The 21,006-nt window shown below is 44.1% G+C and overlaps 2 protein-coding genes across 6 annotated transcripts in view; both read right to left on the bottom strand.

Moving 5' to 3' along the window:
• htra1b (HtrA serine peptidase 1b) overlaps positions 1 to 9,045 on the bottom strand; it is a 37,191-nt gene extending 28,146 nt beyond the window's left edge. The window contains exon 1 of one of the 2 annotated variants that reach the window (XM_014158365.3): positions 8,385 to 9,045. In XM_014158365.3, the coding sequence (XP_014013840.1) occupies positions 8,385 to 8,841 (457 nt within the window). In that variant the 5' untranslated portion in view covers positions 8,842 to 9,045. The remainder of the gene's footprint in view (positions 1 to 8,384) is intronic. The other variant, XM_014158366.3, reaches the window with a different exon arrangement.
• Positions 9,046 to 15,785: 6,740 nt separating this feature from the next.
• The window catches only part of plekha1b (pleckstrin homology domain containing, family A (phosphoinositide binding specific) member 1b), a 41,436-nt gene continuing 36,215 nt past the window's right edge, over positions 15,786 to 21,006 (bottom strand). The window contains exons 11-13 of one of the 4 annotated variants that reach the window (XM_014158359.3): positions 20,820 to 20,909; positions 19,962 to 20,032; positions 15,786 to 17,877 (exon numbers count right to left, since the gene is read on the bottom strand). In XM_014158359.3, the coding sequence (XP_014013834.1) occupies positions 17,628 to 17,877; positions 19,962 to 20,032; positions 20,820 to 20,909 (411 nt within the window). In that variant the 3' untranslated portion in view covers positions 15,786 to 17,627. The other 3 variants (XM_014158360.3, XM_014158358.3, XM_014158364.3) reach the window with 3 other exon arrangements.

Here is a 21,006-nt window from a genome sequence, read left to right as displayed (position 1 = left end):
TGGATTGGGCTACGCTCAGAGTATCCTGCCTTGGCAAATCTCGCTGTTAAGACACTGATGCCCTTTGCAACCACGTACCTGTGTGAGAGTGGATTCTCGGCCCTCACTAGCATGAAAATTAAATACAGTCACAGACTGCGTGTGGAAAATTAACTCAACATTGCGTAGTTATGTGCATCCTTTCAAGCACACCCTTCTCATTAACCTGTGGTGAGTTATTCACCGTTTTCAATGAACAAATAAGGTTTTATATGTAAGATGGTTAAATAAAGTCAAAATTATTGATTATTATTATATTATTATTTGTGCCCTGGTTCTATAAGAGCTCTTTATCACTCCCACAAGAAGGGTTGTGACAAAAACTCACACTCATTTTTATGTTTAATAAATGTATCATATAGTGTGTGTGTATGGCAGGTTTACAATGATGGCAAAAAACAACATTTGAGAGTACACTGACCCTGGTGCTAGAGGGGGTACACAGCTGGAGGTTGAATGTTTGAAGCGGTACGGGACTATAAAAAGTTTGGGAACCACTGTTCTACACCATACTCTTATAAAGGAGCTTTAAAGAGCACAGGGGACCTCCTATCATCACTATACTGTATAAACATAAGCATATTCTCTATTGATAACATCCAGATCGGTAGTGCGAGGGACAGAACTCAGCTGAATCTAAAAAAGGGAAATTGGAACATCTGCTTTGAGGCTCCGTATTGTACTGCATGGTCAGTCCAGCTGAAGATCTTCTGATCTCCTCACTGAGCTTATAAAACTCAGGAAGTGACTCAAATCTGAAGTTTTATAACCATAACACTTTATTTTACCAGGCGCAACCTTTGGTTACGGAACAGCTGCAGTGCGTGCAAAACATGTGCAATTACGCCTTCACCTCGTCCCTTTGGTTCTGTGTCGGTCCAGTCAAAGAATATCCCTAGGCCTATCCTCCATCTCCTCCCGCTAATAAATAGCATCTTTCCAACCCACCTCGCAAACTGACAAAATAGTTCTTATAGGTTGTGTGGTTTGGTCTCACACAACCTATGATAGGCAAAACAATAACTGGTGTTTCCCCCTTTTAACTTACATTCCAACAATAATGCACTGCAGATGGGCTGCTGAACCGGGCTGGGCTGAGCCCTCCCAATCACCCCAACCACAACATCATGGACATTCACAATGAGACCGGTGGAGGCTCCTCCTCAGAGGAAGGGGAGGACTATCCTCAGTGAATTTCATACAAATAAAAATGGTAAAACATTAAAAAACTTAGCATTTTTAGATAAAACTATACTAAATATATTCATGTCACCAAATAATTGATTAAGACACACTATTTTGCAAAGAAGGTCTACAGCAGCCTCAACAGCACTCTGTAGGGTAGCACCATGGTGTAGCCGGAGGACAGCTAGCTTCCTTCCTCCTCTGGATACATTGACTTCAATACAAAACCTAGGAGGCTCATGGTTCTCACCCCCTTCCATAGACTTACACAGTAATTATGAGAACTTCCGGAGGACGTCCTCCAACCTATCAGAGCTCTTGCAGCATGAACTGACATGTTGTCCAACCAATCAAAGGATCAGAGAATGAATCTAGTACTGAAAGCACACACTACAGCTAGCTAGCACTGCAGAGCATACAATGTGGTGAGTAGTTGATTCAAAGACAAAGAAAGACAGTAGTTGAACAGTTTGAAGAAATTAATTTCTTCCAAAATGCAAGAGAAGCAAGAGAGAAATTGTCATATTTTTTTCACTTTCATATTCACTTACTTAGCTAGAAAATGCAGCTAGCTAGTGTAGCCTACTGAAACAACTTTCTAAAAACAGAGGGACGCTATGTTAACTAGCTGGCTATGACTTTCCAACACAACACTGGAACTCTTCCAAGTCAAGGTAAGCTTTTGGTTTGACAAATGTACTGCCACCGGGGCCTGCCGATGTAACTGCTTACTGACTTAACACTAATGTTACTGCATGATTGTAGCAGGTTTACTAACGCGTTAGTTCTATTAGCTATGCTGACTATGATGTTACTTTAGCTAATACGGTGACAACGATGTAGGCTGTATGTAGCGGTTATGATACAGTTTGGCTTGGAAAGGTTTTTTCGCCTGGTCACATACAGCTGATGTGTTGTGCATTGAAGTCCACAAGCGAAGAGAAGAGGTGAGAAGAGGAGAGCGCATAGATGCCAAAAGGAACACATCGTAGCTGCTATGAAAGTGAACTGTGTTTACGTGTGATCAGGGGTGTATTCTTTCCGCCGATTCTGATGAAAAACTTTTCTTAAACGGAAGCAGATAGAACAAAACGGGGATAAACATACCTGAAATTGTCCGATAAGTTGCAAACTTCATTCATAGGCTAGGTTGTGGCAACCTCATGATAGGTATAGGGAAATTTCTAGTATCATTTAGTAGCCTAAACCCTATCACTGTTACATTGAACTGGGAGAATGGAATATGAATGACAGTCATCCAATATGCTGTAATAGAAATAAGGCCATGCTCATGAAAAAAATATATATCTTCCCTCATCTTAAAAGGCACTGACCGCCACTGAATGAGACCTATAACCATCTAGTCATACGTTTCCATTGAGCTCTTCTTTATTTTAACAAAAAGCTCTGCTTGGTTTGATGAAAAACTATCACAGTTTAGGATCTACTGTATCTTCAAAGGACGAAAGCCTCTAGGAGAACGCAGAGAGAAATGGAAACATTCATGGCAAGAGAATCATATTGCACTATTAAGGCGCTAAGCTGCTAAAAAAATCATTTTACAGAGACAGATTACATTCTGATAAGGTCTTCAGTTCCTGTATTATAAATTCCAGTCACAGTGCGGGATGCCAAGGCATTCTTCTTGCTCTGCATCATACACTGAACAAAACTATAAACGCAACATGTAACAATTTCAAAGATTTTACTGAGTTACAGTTCATATAATGAAAACAGTCAATTTAAATAAATGAATTAATCCCTAATCTATGGATTTCACATGACTGGGAATACAGATATGCATCTGTTGGTTACAGATACCTTTATAAAAAAGGTATGGTCGTGGATCAGAAAACCAGTCAGTATCTGGTGTGACCACCATTTGCCTCATGTAGTGCGACACATCTCCTTCGCATAGAGTTGTTCAGGCTGTTGATTGTGGCCCGTGGAATATTGTCCCACTTCTCTTCAATGGCTGTATGAAGTTTCTGGATATTGGTGGGAACTGGAACACGCTGTCGTACACGTCGATCCAGAGCATCCCAAACTTGCTCAATGGGTGACATGTCTGGTGAGTATGCAGGCCATGGAAGAACTGGGCCATTTTCAGCTTCCAGAAATTGTGTACAGATCCTTGTGACATGGGGCCGTGCATTATCGTGCTGAAACATGAGGTGATGGCGGCGGATGAATGGCACGACAATGGGCCTCAGGATCTCATCACGGTATCTTTGTGCATTCAAATTGCCATCGCTAAAATGCAATTGTGTTCGTTGTCAGCCCATACCACAACCCAACCGCCACCATGTTCACAACGTTGACATCAGCGAACCGCTTGCCCACACGACGCCAAACACGCTGTTTGCCATCTGCCCGGTACAGTTGAAACCGGGATTCATCCATGAAGAGCACACTTTTCCAGCGTGACAGTGGCGAAGGGGAGCATTTGCCCACTGAAGTTTTTTACGATGCTGAACTGCAGTCAGGTTAAGACCCTGGTGAGGATAACGAGCACGCAGATGAGCTTCCCTGAGACGGTATCTGACAGTTAGTGCAGAAATTATTCCGTTGTGCAGCCCCACAGTTTCATCAGCTGTCCGGGTGCCTGGTCTCAGACGATCTTGCAGGTGAAGAAGCCGAATGTGGAGGTCCTGGTATGGTTTGGTCTGCGGTTGTGAGGACGGTTGGACATTCTGCCAAGTTCTCTAAAACAATGTTGGAGGCGGCTTATGGTAGAGAAATTAACATTATATTCTCTGGCATCAGATCTGGTGGACATTCCTGCAGTCAGCATGCCAAGTGCACGCTCCCTCAAAACTTGAGACATCTGTGGCATTGTGTTGTGTGACAATTTTAGAGGGGCATTTTATTGTGCCCAGCACAAGGTTGCAACTCTGTAATGATCATGCTGTTAAATCAGCTTCTTGATACGCCACACCTGTCAGGTGGACGGATTATCTTGGCGAAGGAGAAATGCTCACTAACAGGGATGTACAAATCATTTTTGCAAAATAAGCTTTTTGTGTGTATGGAAAATGTCTGGGATCTTTAATTTCACCTTATGAAACATGGGAGCAACACTTTACATGTTGCATTTAGATTTTTGTTCAGTATCCAACAGGTTATGACAGCCTAGTCTGTGTTTGTTTCATTAATATTATCTAAGGCTATAAGGACTTTCACAGACCTCAAACCACCCAGAGAAGTGGATTGTGGGATGTGCTTGAGCACAGCAGGCTATATGTCTCCAGATCCAGCCTCCACCATCATGACTAGTCAACTTCTATGTAAAAATTATTTCATCGTGTTGCCGAAAAGAGTGAGAGAGGAGAGAGTTCACTTGACCTGACCTGCATACAGAGACATGCACTCAGACATGCCATGTAAAATGGCTTTCAATCAAATCACATACAAATACTTCAGCTTTGATAAAAGGTCAAAAGATCAGTTGTAAATTGAGGACTCTATCTTTCTTAATCACTATCAGTCACACCATCTATTTTGTGCACTGAAAGCCTATAGCATGATTGAACAGAGACACACAGGCACACACAGGCACACACACATGCACGCACAAATACACACACACAAACAAACACACACCCCAATTGAAATTGTATCACGTGGAGCGAGAAAATAATAGCCCTCTAACCTTACAGATGTTTCTCTGCCAAGTGGATCTCCTGATTATGGGGCCTGCCATGGCCTGTCTGTCTATGCTTACCCACTGCTGGTTTCCTGATGAGTCCATCAGCTATATGACAAAGGGGTGCTTGGCTTGACTGGCTGTCAGGCTGCTTTGGCCCCTCTCACAATCTGAAGTGAGTACATAGAGAGAGACACAGAGGCTGGCAGGAAGTGTTGTGTCTTAATACTGTAAACATGGTCAAAGACAACTGTGTGGAATAGATCTTCCTCGATAGGTTCTTCTTCATTTGACTACAGCAACAGTTTTGCATGATTGAGGGGTTTCTTGCAGAATCTGTGAGTCCAATTAAATACTTGAGGATTTAGACCAGGCTACCACGTTTCAGAATATATCACAACCTCTGGTGGGCTAGTGCCCTGGTCTTAGCAACAATGTCTGTCAACCACCCAGCCCTGCCCTCTCATGTGACAAGCGTGTCCATGTTTGCCCATGGGCATTTTAATCAGGCATCCACTGTTATTCCTATGGTGCTGTTGACATCAGTTGCTTAGGAGTTCTTCCATGCTACCCTCTCTCCCTCTATTGAAGGCACTGGGTGGCAATGGGTTGCAGACTGGACCCTCTGACTACCACACGCGCACACACACACACACACACACACACACACACACACACACACACACACACACACACACACACACACACACACACACACACACACACACACACACACATTGACTCTGTCTCATCCAATATTATGTTGGACGTCTTGACGTTGCCAAGGCTCAACCCCAGACTTCAAGTGAGTTTATGTGAGTGTGTTTGTGCACCTTGGCTGCCGTGCTCACCACTAAACTAATGTTTACCCTGTTGTGAGCTCTTTACATTTGAAAGGGTATGGAAAAAACAACCATCGACGCAATGTTTGCACGTGTCTGAGCGATGGTCAAATCCAATCATGTAAACAACAGGTGTAGATTAACAGTGAAATGCTTACTTACAGGCATTTCAATAATACAGAGAGAAAATCTTTAAAATAATGGCTTGGGGGTAGAAGCTGTTAAGGAGCCTTTTGGACCTAGAAGGTGCTCTGGTATGGAGGTCCTGGATGGCAGGAAGCTTGGCCCCAATGATGTACTGGGTCGTACGGATTACCCTCCGTAGCGCCTTGTGGTCGGATGCCGAACAGTTGCCATACCAGGCGGTGATGCAGCCAGTCAAGATGCTCTCAATTGTGCAGCAGTATAACTTTTTGAGGATCTGAGGGACAACGCCAAATCTTTTCATCCTCCTGAGGGGAAAGAGGTGTTGGTGTGTGTGGACCATGTTAATTCCTTAGTGACACTGAGGAACTTGAAGCTCTCGGCCCGCTCCACTACAGCCCTGTTGATATGGATGGGGGCATGCTCGGCCCTGCATTTCCTGTACTCCACGATCAGTTGCTTTGTCTTGCTAACGTTGAGGGAGAAGTTGTTGTCCTGGCACCACACTGCCCAGTCTCAGGCTTTCTCCCTGTACGCTGTCTCATTGTAGTCGGTGATCAGGCCTACCACCATCGTGTCGTCAGCAAATGGTGTTGGAGTCGTGCGCGGTGTTGTCTCAAATTTCATTTGAACCTCTCCAGCAACAAAACATCTTATTGTTAGAGATTTCATTCACCCTTCTTTCCATTCAAAAGGTATTAAGACACCATTCCATCCACTTTCTACTGGCAGAGTTTAGTTGATTTTATATCCATGCCTGTCAATCACACATATACAGTATATATGGAACAAGTCACCTCATGACGAAGCAGGTCTACAAAACATGGCTCAATGACTGTAGAGTTTGACCTAGATCTTGATCTGTTTAGAAGTTATACAATCGACTGACTTCATGAGGTCCAGATGCTATGATTTCATAGGTTGGAGCAGCTCATGTAATGGCTTTATGATTGCGAGTCCTACCATATCTTTGGCTTGGCTGAAACTCCTAGAAACCTCACTCAGTGCTGAGCGATCCTGTCCTCAGTTATTGAGTGAAACAGCTATTTTTGAGGTATCAAGGTAAGCCAGTCCTCTGACCTGAAGGTGCTAAACAGAGTCCCAAAATCTGGAAAGGAGTTTTGTGTTCAAAAGTTGGGAGAGGGAGGAGGAGGAGGAAGAAGAGGAGGAGAAAAATGAGGGAGTGATGAGTGGGTAGCAGGAGTTGGATACTCAAAAGGGTTCTACCTGGAACCAAAAAGGGTTATTCAATGGGGTCTCCTATTGAGTCACCCGATGGAACCCTTTTTGGTTCTAGATAGCACCTTATTTCCAAGAGTGTACTGTAGCAGAAAGCTAACTGGCACAGAATGATCCAGGTGTGAATGGTGTGTACATAGCTGTGTGTGTGTGTGTGTGTGTGTGTGTGCGTGTGTGTGTGTGTGTGTGTGTGTGTGTGTGTGTGTTTTCAATGTGTACCTTGAGGCCAAGCATCACAACTATACACATCCTAGAAGCAGAAAGACAACATTTATTTACACTGCATACACCAAGTTCCCAAGAAAGCCTTGTTAGATTTCAACAGATTTTGACCCTGTGTCAATAGTTAGTTAAGACAGAAAGTTACTTCACGCAAAAACTAAAGTAGGGCAGTTGGTTGGGGTGGATGGGTAGACGTATCATGTAAACGTCTTGCATCCCAAGGGTTCCGTGTTCAAATCTTGTCAGGACAATTTTAGCAACTTTGCAACTACTTACTACTTTGCAACTAGCATGTTGGCTAAGCCTTAACATAATTCCTAACCTTAACCGCTAACCTCAACCCCTAACCTAGTTAACGTTAACCAATAGATAGACAACGTTAGCGTTAGCCACTTAGCCACCTAGATAACGTTAGCTACAACAAATTAGAATTAGCAACATATCATACATTTTACAAATGTGTAACATATTGTAAGAATTGCAATTCGTAACATATCATACGACATGGATGATGGACGTTCACAGATGAATACATACTATACGAAATGTAACATATCATACTAAATGCAGTGTCCCAGATGTATGTTTACTATGTTCAGGTCGGCATGTCAAAATAACATGGACAGGGAAGAAAACCTAAACAGCCACGAAGGCACACCATTGAAATGTCAATCAAACTACAAGTAAAATGTGTTATTAACCAACAAATTAAGTATCTCCCTGTGAAAAACATGTATGACACAAAATCTCTATCTGGTTTAACCGTAGGCTACTGGTAAATGTGTTGGGTATGATTGTTATACATGTTGGCACATACTGGCTCTACCACTGTGCTAGGGAACAGTAAAACATATCCATTTGAACTCGGTAACGTTATTTCGGGAGATGGGATGTATAATTGAGCAAACAATTATGACATTTCAACGCAGACCAATTCAATGGATAATATTTTTTCATTTTTTTTCTACACCTTTTATGCATTATGGTTTTACGCACAATATTGCACTTGCTGAGGCTTTTAACAAGACAACCAGTAATTTGTTATACATTATGTTGAATTCCAATACCTTTGCCACAGGTTCCTCTCTGTATGAAGATGACCGGTGGCTGCTGCAGCTTCAGAGCCCGGTTACTCACTCTCTTCAGTTCGCAGATGTTTTGGTAGGACACCCCGTCACTGCCGCACACCGGGTCCGAACCTTTGCAGACGCACACACCGCTTTTGCCCCGACGCCTCACAGTGGCGGACACCCCAATGCCGTCCGTTATCGAGCATTCCATGCCCTCTCCGCACTCCGGGTCCCCTAATCTCCCTGTGCCGCCGCATGCCTCACCCTCTTCGGACGCACAGACCGGACAACAGTCGCATTGGTCAAGTATGTCGCCGGCCATGCAGTCCGCAGGGATCGGGGGACATAGAGATTTGTCACATTTATCTGGACAGCCGATGACATATCGCTTGGTTCTTGCCTCGCAAACTAAAGGAGCAAGGAGAAAAGTTGCGCAGATGACCGACCAAAACATTGTTAAATATTCAATTGAAAAACTATGCAATGTTGTCAAAAAACGAATTTTCAAACGTTTCTACAAAAATGTTTTATCTGCATAAATAATAAACGTTGCATAAATGTGAGTCGCTTTTCACTAAACTGTGCTTCGTTGGTCTACTGCTGTCAGACAACAAAGCTGCTGTAACTCCCTTTGTGATGTTGCAGAGTTTATAAAGGCAACAACACGTTGTAGCAATATAAACAAGACAGGCGATGGGTGGGCTCTACTGACGTGCAGAGGGTTCAGTACATATGCCTCCTCCACCCGCCCTGTTCCTGAGGCTATGTCAGAGCATCAGAATGTACCCTGAGTTCATTTCAAACTGATCATACATTGCTTCATTCAGTTGTTCAAAGAAAAAATGGAAATACACTTTTGCTCTTATAGTAGCATCGCCTACCCATTACTTTCCACTGCATATAACTGAGTTGTATAGATTCAATTACTGCACTGGACTAGGCCAAATTATTGTTGGGGAAATTCAAAGATGCCCAAAGCAATTGCATGCTCTTTGATCATTGATTTTTCCTTTGCCAGACTATCAATGTTCAACAATCTGGTTACGTAAAACAAAAGCCACTATAGATGCTTGGTGCAGTGTAAAACAAATGATAGAATCCTCAGAAGTTGAATTTACAGCCGGGAAAGTGATGAAGAGAAAGCAAAGGTTATCATAGTTCAGTTCAAAGATTTGGGGTTGCAGTCGTTGATTTGTTGATGGTCTGGGTCTGGGTAAGGGCCAGGCATACGCCTACAGCATGTTACGTCCTTTAATGTTATTGCATGATTCTGAGAACCCTAATCTCTACGTCAGTATTCCATGGCATCGTACTGGAATCCAAAAGCAAATATAATCACATCCATGTGCTGTTTGGAATGGGTTGATCGAATACCCCAAAATCCTAATGCACTTTAAACGACAGATGCTTGCAATGGTCTATGAAGAGTTTCTCTCTCACAATGCATCATTTCCAAGGGTGCTGTGAGCCTAACTCTGGTTTTGTGTTTGTTGCTATTACCACTCTCATTGCGACTAAATGGGATACAGTTTTTGCCAGATTACAATTTATTTAGCAGGTTAGAAGAATTTACGCAGCAGGTTAGGATAATTATGGTAGCACGTTAGGAGAATTAGGTTAAGGTTAGGAAATGGGTTAGGGTTAGCAAAAATGTTTAAACTTTTGATATTCATTTGACAAAAGCTGTATTCTTTCTAGCCATGACCGAGGCTTTTAGTATGATTGCCAACTTTTTTTTTTGTTTAACCATTATTTAACTAGACAAGTTATTAAGAACAAATTCTTATTTACAATGACAGCCTAGGAACAGCCTTGTTCAGGGGCAGAACAACAGATTTTTAGCTCAGGGATTTGATCTAGAAAGCTTTTGGTTACTGGCCCAACGCTCTAACCACTAGGCTACCTGCCGCCCCAAGGCAACAGGAACAACAGTGAACGGGAACAGGAACACCAAGAGCTCGCTCATGTTGGTTTAAGTGACGACAGCTACAGTGAATGTAACACTAACTCCCAGGCAGTTATGCTGGAGAAACCGCCCACTCTTCACTTTTCTCATAGCCACTTGGAGTGAGAGCGTTGGGAGTGTTTGGGAGCTGTGTTGATCACTTGTAGGATATGAATAACTAAATAGAAAAATATGAATTATAATTTTGTTATAAATCTAATCTGACAGATTGTGACAGGAAATTGTCAAGTATGATCACAATTAGATTCTCGAGGATGCCACTACAGAAAACAACTAACATCAACGAGTGTCAGAGTTGACTGAATCGGAGCGTCCTATAGGGCCTAGCTTAAGAGAACTCACACAGTGCTGCTGGTCTGAGAACAGTGATTCTGACCCACTGGCATGTTCAGGGATCGTTTATGGGACCCTCGACATCTCATCACAGTTTACAATGTGAGTGATGCTGGAGGGGAGTCAAACAGAGCTCCGGGAAACATCCTCCACTCCTCTCTATCCCCCTCTCCATCCCCTCATCCATGTCTTCCGAACCTGGCTGTTCCAGCACGTATGAGTCACGCCCGCTCGCCTTTCACAGCCCCATCATCAACACATAGACACACTCCAAATGGCCCACAAAACGAATGAGTCTCAACCCATTCCCATCAGCACAGCTCTGCTCTATTCGTGGTTTTGGCTACCACCAGCAGAAACATTACTTTACTGTAGCTTATGTAATACTGTGGATGTTGATAAGTAAGAACGTTTGTGTTCATTGGAGGGACAAGACACTATGAATGTCTTATATCAGCCAGGGGGAGGTCATTTCAGCATGGTTAAATTGCAATGCTCTATGATTAAGTAATAAGGCCAGAGGGGGGTGGTATATGGCCAATATACCACGGCTTTCAGCCAATCAGCATTCAGGGCTCGAACCACCCAGTTTATAATGATATTTCTGCCAGCCGAAACACCACAAGCAGAACAAGCAGGTTTTTGACTTGAAGTATTTGGTATTTTATTAGGATCCCCAATAGCTGTTGCAAAAACAGCAGCTACTCTTCCTGGGGTCCACACAAAACATGAAACATAATACAGAACATCATTAGACAAGAACAGCTCAAGGACAGAACTACATACACTTTTAAAAAGGCACACGTAGCCTACATATCAATACATACACACAAACTATCTAGGTCAAATAGGGGAGAGGTGTTGTGCCGCGAGGTGTTGCTTTATCTGTTTTTTGAAACCAGGTTTGCTGTTTATTTGAGCAATATAAGATGGAAGGAAGTTCCATGCAATAAGGGCTCTAAATAATACTGTACATTTTCTTGAATTTGTTCTGGATTTGGGGACTGTGAAAAGACCCCTGGTGGCATGTCTGGTGGGATAAGTGTGTGTGTCAGAGCTGTGTGTAAGTTGATTATGCAAACAATTTTGGATTTTCAACACAATGTTTCTTATAAAAAGAAGAAGTGAGGCAGTCTGTCTCTCCTCAACTCTTAGCCAAGAGAGACTGGCATGCATAGTATTAATATTTTCCCTCTGATTACAATGAAGAGCAAAACGTGCCGCTCTGTTCTGGGCCAGCTGCAGCTTAACTAGGTCTTTCCTTGCAGCACTGGACCAGACGACTGGACAATAATCAAGATTAGACAAAACTAGAGCCTGCAGAACTTGCTTTTTGGAGTGTGGTGTCAAAACAAGTTATCTCGTTCCCCACCCTTGTCCAGGACATATCCTGTTCATCCTCCACGTTCCTGGTGCATGCCATACTGCTGCCAGTGCTAAAGTACATCCCCATTACACATTCCTGGTGCATGCCATGCTGCTGCCAGTGCTAAAGTACATCCCCATTACACGTTCCTGGTGCATGCCATGCTGCTGCCAGTGCTAAAGTACATCCCCATTACAGCTGAGAAACAAGAACCAGCAGCAGTTTGAGGGAGAAAGATCTACAGTACAGTAATACTGCAGCCCACAGGTGCTGGATGTCAAAGAAAGCCACATTAGCCACAAGAGACAATGTTCTTTACTTGATTCAAATCTGACCACAACACTCCTAATCGTCATTGTCCTGTCCCCAAAATATATTGGCAGTGGTTGGGGGTGTTGTTTAACCACAGCTGGCTGTAGAGAGCCATCTTTCTGTGGGAACACATTGTCCTTTATCCTGAACCGTACTAGTGGGCAAAAGATCCAGCTGAGCTCTACCATTTATCTTATTAGGTGCTGAAGTGTTGCTGGTCCATTAAATTGATTAAGAAACTTCTACCAAGTGCTGACGAAGCAAGTGTAATTCTTTGTTATGGAAGTGAGTCTAAAGTTTTACAGGGAGACAGCAGTGCAGTTGGAAGTTTATAGGTCTGTGTTGGTGCATAGAGTAGACAGTTGGTTCCAAAGCCAGAGTTGGAACTCTGTGAGCCAGAGTTTCTTAGTCATTTAGCAGACACTCTTAGCCAAAGCAATTAGGGTTAAGTGCCTTGCTCATGGGCACAAAATGATTTTTCACTTAGTTGACTCTGGGATTCAAACCAGTGACCTTTTGTTTACTGGTCGAAAGCTCTTAACCACTAGGCTACCTGTCACCCGCTAGGTTACCTGCCAACCGCTAGGCTAACTACCCACCCACTAGGCTACCTGCCACCTGCTGGGCTACCTGCCACCCGCTAGGCTAACTACCCGCAAGGCTAACTACCCACCCGCTAGGCTAACTACCCACCCGCTAGGCTACCTGACATTGTTGCCAAACTTACATCATCTCTTGTAACATTTATTGTTCACTTTCAATTTAATCTGGGAGTGCTTATTATTTTTACAGCAGGAAATAAATAATACACGTGGGGGGAATTAAGTTAATTGCAGCAATGCAATGACAGAGTGGAGAGCTTACCATTTCAGGATAATTGAACTACTCTGTTTTGTTTTATACATTATTTTGGTGGTGGGAGATTTGGGCTGTTTGTGTCTTTCTCCTAATTTGAACCATGGGAGATGTGAAAAAAGAAACTGGAAGCCAGGCATGCAAAGCAGTGATTGGTTGAGCAGGAAACGTCTAATAATAATTATGATAATAATAACACATTTGTTTTATATAGTGCTTATCAAGGATCCACAGTTGCTTATGTCACATATACTGTAATGCATGGAGTTTCTCAGAACCAGTCTAATGCATATATTTCTGCAAAAGATGTAGAAGTATATCTATAATATTTAGTTGCACTTTTGCACCATTACATTGGAACACACACACACGCACACACACACACACACACACACACACACACACACACACACACACACACACACACACACACACACACACACACACACACACACACACACACACACACACACACACACACAAATAACTTTGTGGTTACTTAACATATTCTGGCACCGCGATGAATCGATGAGGGAGGGAGGGAAGAAGAGAAGCTTGCTCTGTTCTCTGGCTGTGCAGACGTTAGGCTCCAACCACTCCCTCAGTGAGATCTCCATTAGGCACCCAGAACCAGTGTGGAGAAAGCCTCAGCACCCCAGAAAAATGAGGATGATCTAGAGCTGGACCCAGCCATTCATAGGCACTGGGTTGGACCATGGAGGCTCTGCTGTGGTTACAGAGTTCTTCCAGCTGTTTATGTTATCCTCAACTCACTTAGAGGCCTCCGTTAGGGGCCATGTCATCATTGCTGACATCATCACTCCCCGGCACAGGCCCTGGGATCAGAACACACCTGATGCGTACAACTGACCCTGACAGCCAAGGGCCAGCAGAACAGACCTGGGATCAGTGGTCAGAGATCTGCGGTCTTCACAGCATCATTACACAGTGGTGTCCAGCCTGCATGTCTAGGTCCCTAGTTCCCCATGTCCTGACCAAGGTCAACTGTACTCATTGCAGTCATCAATATAGATAGATTTCCCAGAGGGTTCTTTCCAGTTTGTGTTCTTTAGAGTGACACTATCTGGCAAGCACATCGTTCTCAATACAAGCCCATTAAGTGTGAACTTACAAGTTCTAATGAAGCACTACGAATGTCCCTTTGAATCAAAGTCAGAGTTATTCAAACTTGAACTCAACAATGGAGACAGATTCCAATTGTTGGGTCCTGAATCTAATTTGCTGCAACAACAAGCACTGGCTGAACTCATTCCCTCCCAGTAACATCCAAACTCTCGGAAACCCGTTCCAATACGTTTAAGCAGTTTGTTATTTCTGTGTTTTTATTGGAAGTATGTTCGTTTAATGAGACTCAAATGGGAGCAGAGGAGTGCCATTTTGTTCCCAATCCAAACAAGAGCTTTAGAGCAGGATTTCTTTCCTTATACCTATGCATCATAACATTGTGACCATGAGTCATGCCTGGCCTGCTCCGAGGGCACAATGTATTCCAGCTGGTTTTTCCTACGAGAAACCAGGGGCCTCTCAGTCACAACAGATAGCTCTCGCCAACTGCTCAGTGTGAGGGACAGACCATCTCCAGGTTTAGGCAGAGTTTTGTGGGCTACTTTCCCTTAGATCTCTATGGGCCCTTGTCAAACTATATATTTTTATTTTTTTATTTTTTATTTAACCTTTATTTAACTAGGCAAGTCAGTTGAGAACAAATTCTTATTTACAATGACAGCCTAGGAACAACTGCCATGTTCAGGGGAAGAACAACATATTTTTACCTTGTCAGCTCAGGGATTTGATCAAGCAACCTTTCAGTTACTGGCCCAACGCTCTAACCACTAGGCTACCTGCCACCGCGAATAGGCTGCCATTTTGGATGCAACCTTAGGGGTATGATGACGCTGTGATCCTTCATACTGATGGGATTCACATTAAGACCACAGTGTGTAGTTCAGAAGACCAAACAGTGGTGAATGAGATAGATATTTACTAAATATTTAGATGTATTCACTCTCTATGGGGTCGGTAGAAAGCGTATTTTTCCGGTTTTCAGGGATACAGTATTTTCAACCTAACTTCCGTTTCCCCTGAAAAACGGATGTGGGGACGCCACTCAGGATTTTTTTTAAATATATTTTTTTACGCCCGTTACTTTAGGTTAAGATGTATTAATAATACTAATATTTCCAATTGACAGTAAACCTCTATCAACCATCTGTTGACCATAGATGCCTATAAACAATGCCAATAGATGGCGCTAGAACCCTGCTTTGCCGGGTTCTTTCCTATGGTCTTACCAGGCCTTGAAGTGGCAACTTAATGCTGTAAATTGGTGACACCTCTAAATGCAATCTAGTTACATGCTGGAAAACGTGGGGTTACAAAAGAACATAGCAGACATTGTATTGAATGGAATAAAAATATTTGATCAAATAAGGACTTGTAGTTATTTCCTTCAGCAGTACATAGTGTCAATCTACAGCCAACACAAAAATGACATTATTTACATGATTTGAGTCAAATCAAACATGAAGCAAAAAGTCACACCAACTTGAATCCATTGATTTATTTTCAAACTCCACTTAATAAATAATGCACACGATTTAAGAACATCAGGTACACAATTAAAAGGGTCAAAATAGCTTCTTGTTTTTTTTCCTCTATAGAAAGAACGCAGGCACTTTAGCAGCTATTACAGTAAGAGTTGTGCAACACAGTAAAAACAGGAAGAGCACACAGCTGAGGCCAAAGGTCAAACCCTCCTCCTGTCTTCCACCATATTGTCAACGCAGGTACCCTATGTCTCCCCCACAGACACACAAACAAACAGTCACAGCATTGAGAAAAGTAGTACAGTACTCATACAGTAGAAAAGAGAAGAGGACGTCAAAGGAACACCCATAAAACAGATCAAGTGTAGCAGGCAGATTATCTGCCCACATTGTATCCACAAAGTGCCAGTTGAAAGGCCCTACCCACAGGCCTATAGATGTATTGTACTGTACTATGCATATCTGTCCTCCTGGGGGAGAAGTCACTATACAAATGCATGCTAACGTTGACAGGCACATAACATTACAGTGCAGGACTTAAATTTGGCAAAACACATAGGTGTGACAGTGTCTGTGTGTGTGTGTGTGTGTGTGTGTGTGTGTGTGTGTGTGTGTGTGTGTGTGTGTGTGTGTGTGTGTGTGTGTGTGTGTGACTGATTGAGAGAGAAAGAGAAAGTCTGAACGAACACAACAGGTGTAACTTTCATTAGAACATAAGGACTCAAAGCATTTCTAAAGGATTACTAAAAACATAAATATACACAAGACCCACTCACTCCAAAAAACACCTGAAAGTAAGAATGGTACACGGAATTTCAACAGGTTATTTTTAAGATTTTGGTTTCATATTTCATTAGGTGCTTCCATAACGGCATGCTTTGGATAAAAACTAAATGGTCAGCTTAAAAGCAAATATATCTAACATCTTAAAAGTACATACAAATCTAAACCATTGTGTGTATGAGTGGGGTTGTCTCATTGTCGACAGTTACAACTTTTTCGTTTACATAACTATCAATAAAAATAACATCTAGCGCCTCTTTAAATTAGGCCCAACAACCCTGATAACAGTAAATCACGTGACGTCAGGGAGAAGGTGGAGAAGGTGGAGAAACGTGAGCAGTGAGTTTCTCAGCAGAGTAAGCCAAATCAGTAACCTCTTTAGATAATGGACAGGGGATGATGTTATTGAATCATACCACACAATGCCAACACCAAGAGAGAAAGAGCAACACCCAACAGAAATATCAACAATGAAAGAGAAAGAGCAACACCCAACAGAAATACCAACAACGAAAGAGACTGAACTAAAACCAAACACCTGACGAGGTCTCCTTGCCCTGACACATCACGCCATTGGCTGTGTTAAGAGAAGCTCTCGATACAGGGGTAGAGTAGACGATCACCAATCACAACCAGGGACCACTTCTTGTCTTCCTGAGGGCCAGGTTGGCTCTGATTGGTTCAGCTCCATTTTTTGGTCACTTTTGATTGGCTTTCCGTTTGTCGTTGGTGATAACTGTCCAGTCCCCTTTGTGTCAGTGTGAATCCACCTGCATCCACATCCAATGAGCAGGTTCTGTGCATGGGGAGTGAAGGACAGGTGGTGGAGGAAATGGGGGAGTGGGGTTATGGGTGAGAGCTTGCGGTGTCCTGTGAGGCAGGGGTTAGGGGTCAAAGTTCAGGGGTTAGACTAGAGGCTCACACCTGGCTGACATGCAGGTCTGAGTCCTCGAAGCTGAGGGTGGAGATTTCCGGTTGGTCGCCCTCTACTTCGCTGCGCCGTCTCCATGGCGACAGGTCCTCCCGGTCGGCGTTGGTGTGGTACAGGGACGAGGTGCTCACTTGGACAGGCGGGGGGTCTCCTGGAGGGAGAGGCGGGAGCGGGGTGGTGGTGGTGCCCCCGGGTGGCCTCGCCAGGGCAGCAGGCCCATGAAGTCCTGGCTGTCCCAGGTAAGGGCCCGGGCCCCCCTGGGGCTGGGGGTAGGGTAGCTCTGCCTGGATGGGCGAGCGAGGGGCGGGGGGTCCCCCGTGGTTGCTGCTGCAGTAGAAGCTGGAAGGGATGCTGGTGGTAGAGTGGTCGCTGTGCTCCTGCATAGTGTAGGAGAGGGAGGGGTTGAGGGAACGGACGGAGGAGGGGGACAAAGTCATTCAGATTCAGAAGCACTGGACGCAGGGGACTCAGTCAGGTCAGTCACAGTGCTGTAGTGAGGGCAGTGGCACAGGGTGGCAGGGCAGGGCAGGGCAGCAGCAGCAGTAGTAGTAGTAGTAGTAGTAGTAGTAATAGTACAGTGGTGCTGGTGCAAAGGGTTACAGTAGTGGAAGCAGGAGTGAAACAAAGGCAGCAGATGTAGTTGGAGGAAGAGGAAGCAGAATAGCAGCAGCAGCAGAAGGGATGGTACAGTAGAGCTCACTTGGGGAATGTTAGTAACTCACTGTCACATTTTAATCTCTGAAAAACACGACAGGGAGAAAAGACACAACAACGAAAACAGACGCCCAAAAGTTAGTGAAAAGATGACCAGTTACAGCGAGCGAAAAAACTGTTTAGGAGTATCTAGTTTTAGCAAGGGCGTGGAAATATTAGATGATGAGGAAGTGATAGATGGAAAAAGTGACACAGCACGAGAATCCAGGAAAAATGGGCAGAGGGATGACATTTAGAATAGATGAGTAGAGCTCGGAGAACATAATTATGTGTTGAAGGGGTGGGGTGCATGAGGACATGTTGACATGAAATCACAGTATTACTGGGTCATTAGAGAACATGAGAGGCTTCAAACTACTAGACATCACAGGAGGCTGGTGGCACCTTAAATGGGGAGCACGGGCTCATAGTAATGACTGGGACGGAATCAATGGAATCGAACTCCATGTGGTTTCCATGTGTTTGTTGCAATTCTATTCACTTCATTTCAGCCAATACTATGAGCCGTCCTCCCCTTAGCAGCCAGTGCTAGTAACAAGAGACTCTAAAATCAATGTGGCAATGTTAAAAAGTCTCAAAGTTGGCAAGTGTAAGATGTTGAAGCCAATGAATGAATGAATGAATGAAGATATAAGATATAGATTGCTGTGTGTGTTTCTAGGAGAGGTGGGGGAACATGCAGCACCAGACCTAGCTAGCAGCTACCAGACCTAGCTAGCAGCTACCAGACCTAGCTAGCAGCTACCAGACCTAGCTAGCAGCTACGAGACCTAGCTAGCAACTACCAAACCTAGCTAGCAACTACCAGACCTAGCTAGCAACTACCAGACCTAGCTAGCAACTACCAGACCTAGCTAGCAGCTACCGGTAACTGTACTACAGGCTACTTCACTACAGCTTCCCAAGCTACATTGGAACCCAGTGACGCAAGACGGTTCTATATGGAATAATTTCCTGCAATTTCTTGCAATTTCTTGTATTATCTGTATAAAGGAACAGACACGCAGACTGGAGGTCACAAAATCAGTTATAAATGCATTAAAGTGGGATTTTCTTATTCAACTAGGCAAGTCAGTTAAGAACAAATTCTTATTTACAATGACAGCCTAGGAACAGTGTGCTAACTGCCTTGTTCAGGGGCAGCATGAAATATTTTTACCTTGTCAGCTCGGGGATTCAAAGTAGCAACCTTTCGGTTACTGGCCCAACACTCTAACCACTAGGCTACCTGCCGGATGAGGAACGAGGAAGAAGAGGCAGAAGGTACTCAAAACCAACAATGACATGGAGGGGGTTTTCAAAGAAGCCTGGTCAGGACCAGACCATACTAAGCTCCGGAAGGAGCAGGAGGAGTGAGGTCATGTGGACCAGGCGAGTTAGTCTGACCAATCAATGGCAGATTAGATTATGCCTGTCCAGACCAGTTAGGATGGAGAAGGGAGAGGGGCTAATGATCAGCACTCAAGCATGAGATGGAAGTCTATCTATTAAATGGGCTTGCTTAAGAGTTTCAGAGGGGATTAAGCAATCATCAAAGCTCCATTCCACTACATTAGACTAGGGCTGTGTCTGAAATGGCACCCTATTCCGTATATAGTGCACTTATTTTGACCAGAGCCCTCCCTATGGGTCCTGGTCCAAAGCAGTACACAAAATAGAAAAAAATGTGCCATTTGAGATGCAACCTAGGACTACGTCTGCAAAACAAACAGAGGAAGCTGCTTGACTGACACGGGAGCTCACATACGTGCTGCATTCACCATTGCGGAATGTATACCTCTGTATACAAGGGTTCGACAGCCGACGGGCCTGACGCATCTGCAAGAACACAGTAGTGCACATCTTCATTAGAAGAGAGAGAACGGGAGGAGGAGGGGGGAGGGGAAGACGCTCCGGCTGAGAGAGGAAGGGATTAGAGAGAGAACAGGAGAGGGGCTGGGGTGGAAGTGTGTGTGTGTGTGTGTGTGTGTGTGTGTGTGTGTGTGTGTGTGTGTGTGTGTGTGTGTGTGTGTGTGTGTGTGTGTGTGTGTGTATGTGTGTGTGAGTTAGGGTACCCGTTGGTTGGGGGTTTGAAGTGTGGATCTATCTGCATCCCCTGGTTGTGAGGAGAGATCGAATACTGCCTTGTGTACTATAATTATGTCAATGCAAATATAGGACATGGAAACGAAACAAAACAATTAGGAAATTCAAGGCGGCACACAGGAACAGAAATCTAACTGTGATGTCCAGTTTGTAAGCTGGGGTGGTGGGTGGGTGATTGGGTTACATTCAAACCGAATTTTAAATGTTTGCTCTTCAACAGACCGAATCATCTGGAAACTAGAGACACGGATGTAGACTCAAACATGCATTTCCTCCAGAGACAGTAAAGTATCTCCCCTCCGAGCAGAGGTCTCCAATACTGGTCCACAGGACGTGCAGGCATTTATTCTAACCCAGCACAAACATACCTGATCCAACTAACCATCAAGCCCTTGGTTAGGGGAACCGCTTGTGTTCTGCAATTCTTGGCTACAACTAAAATGTCGACACCCTATTGGTCCCATGCAGAACCAGTATGCAGGACCAGTGGCTCAGGCCCAGCCCCAGACTGAATACGTACAGAGGCAGCTGAGCGTCCAGGCCCCCGCTGGGCCACAATGGCTCCTGAGATGGCCTTGATCCAGCTGTGCATCTCCTCTGGACTGTCCGACTAGAAAGGGAGGAGGGGGAGGAAGAAGAGGAGACACGTATGAAACAGAGAGAGAAAAGGAGGAGGTCAATGTGTGGCAATGGCAAGGAACACTGAC

The sequence above is a fragment of the Salmo salar genome, chromosome 19 (genome assembly GCF_965601325.2).
Source record: "Salmo salar chromosome 19, fSalSal1, whole genome shotgun sequence".
Lineage (NCBI taxonomy): Eukaryota > Metazoa > Chordata > Actinopteri > Salmoniformes > Salmonidae > Salmo > Salmo salar.
This window is presented reverse-complemented; position numbering and strand designations above follow the sequence as displayed.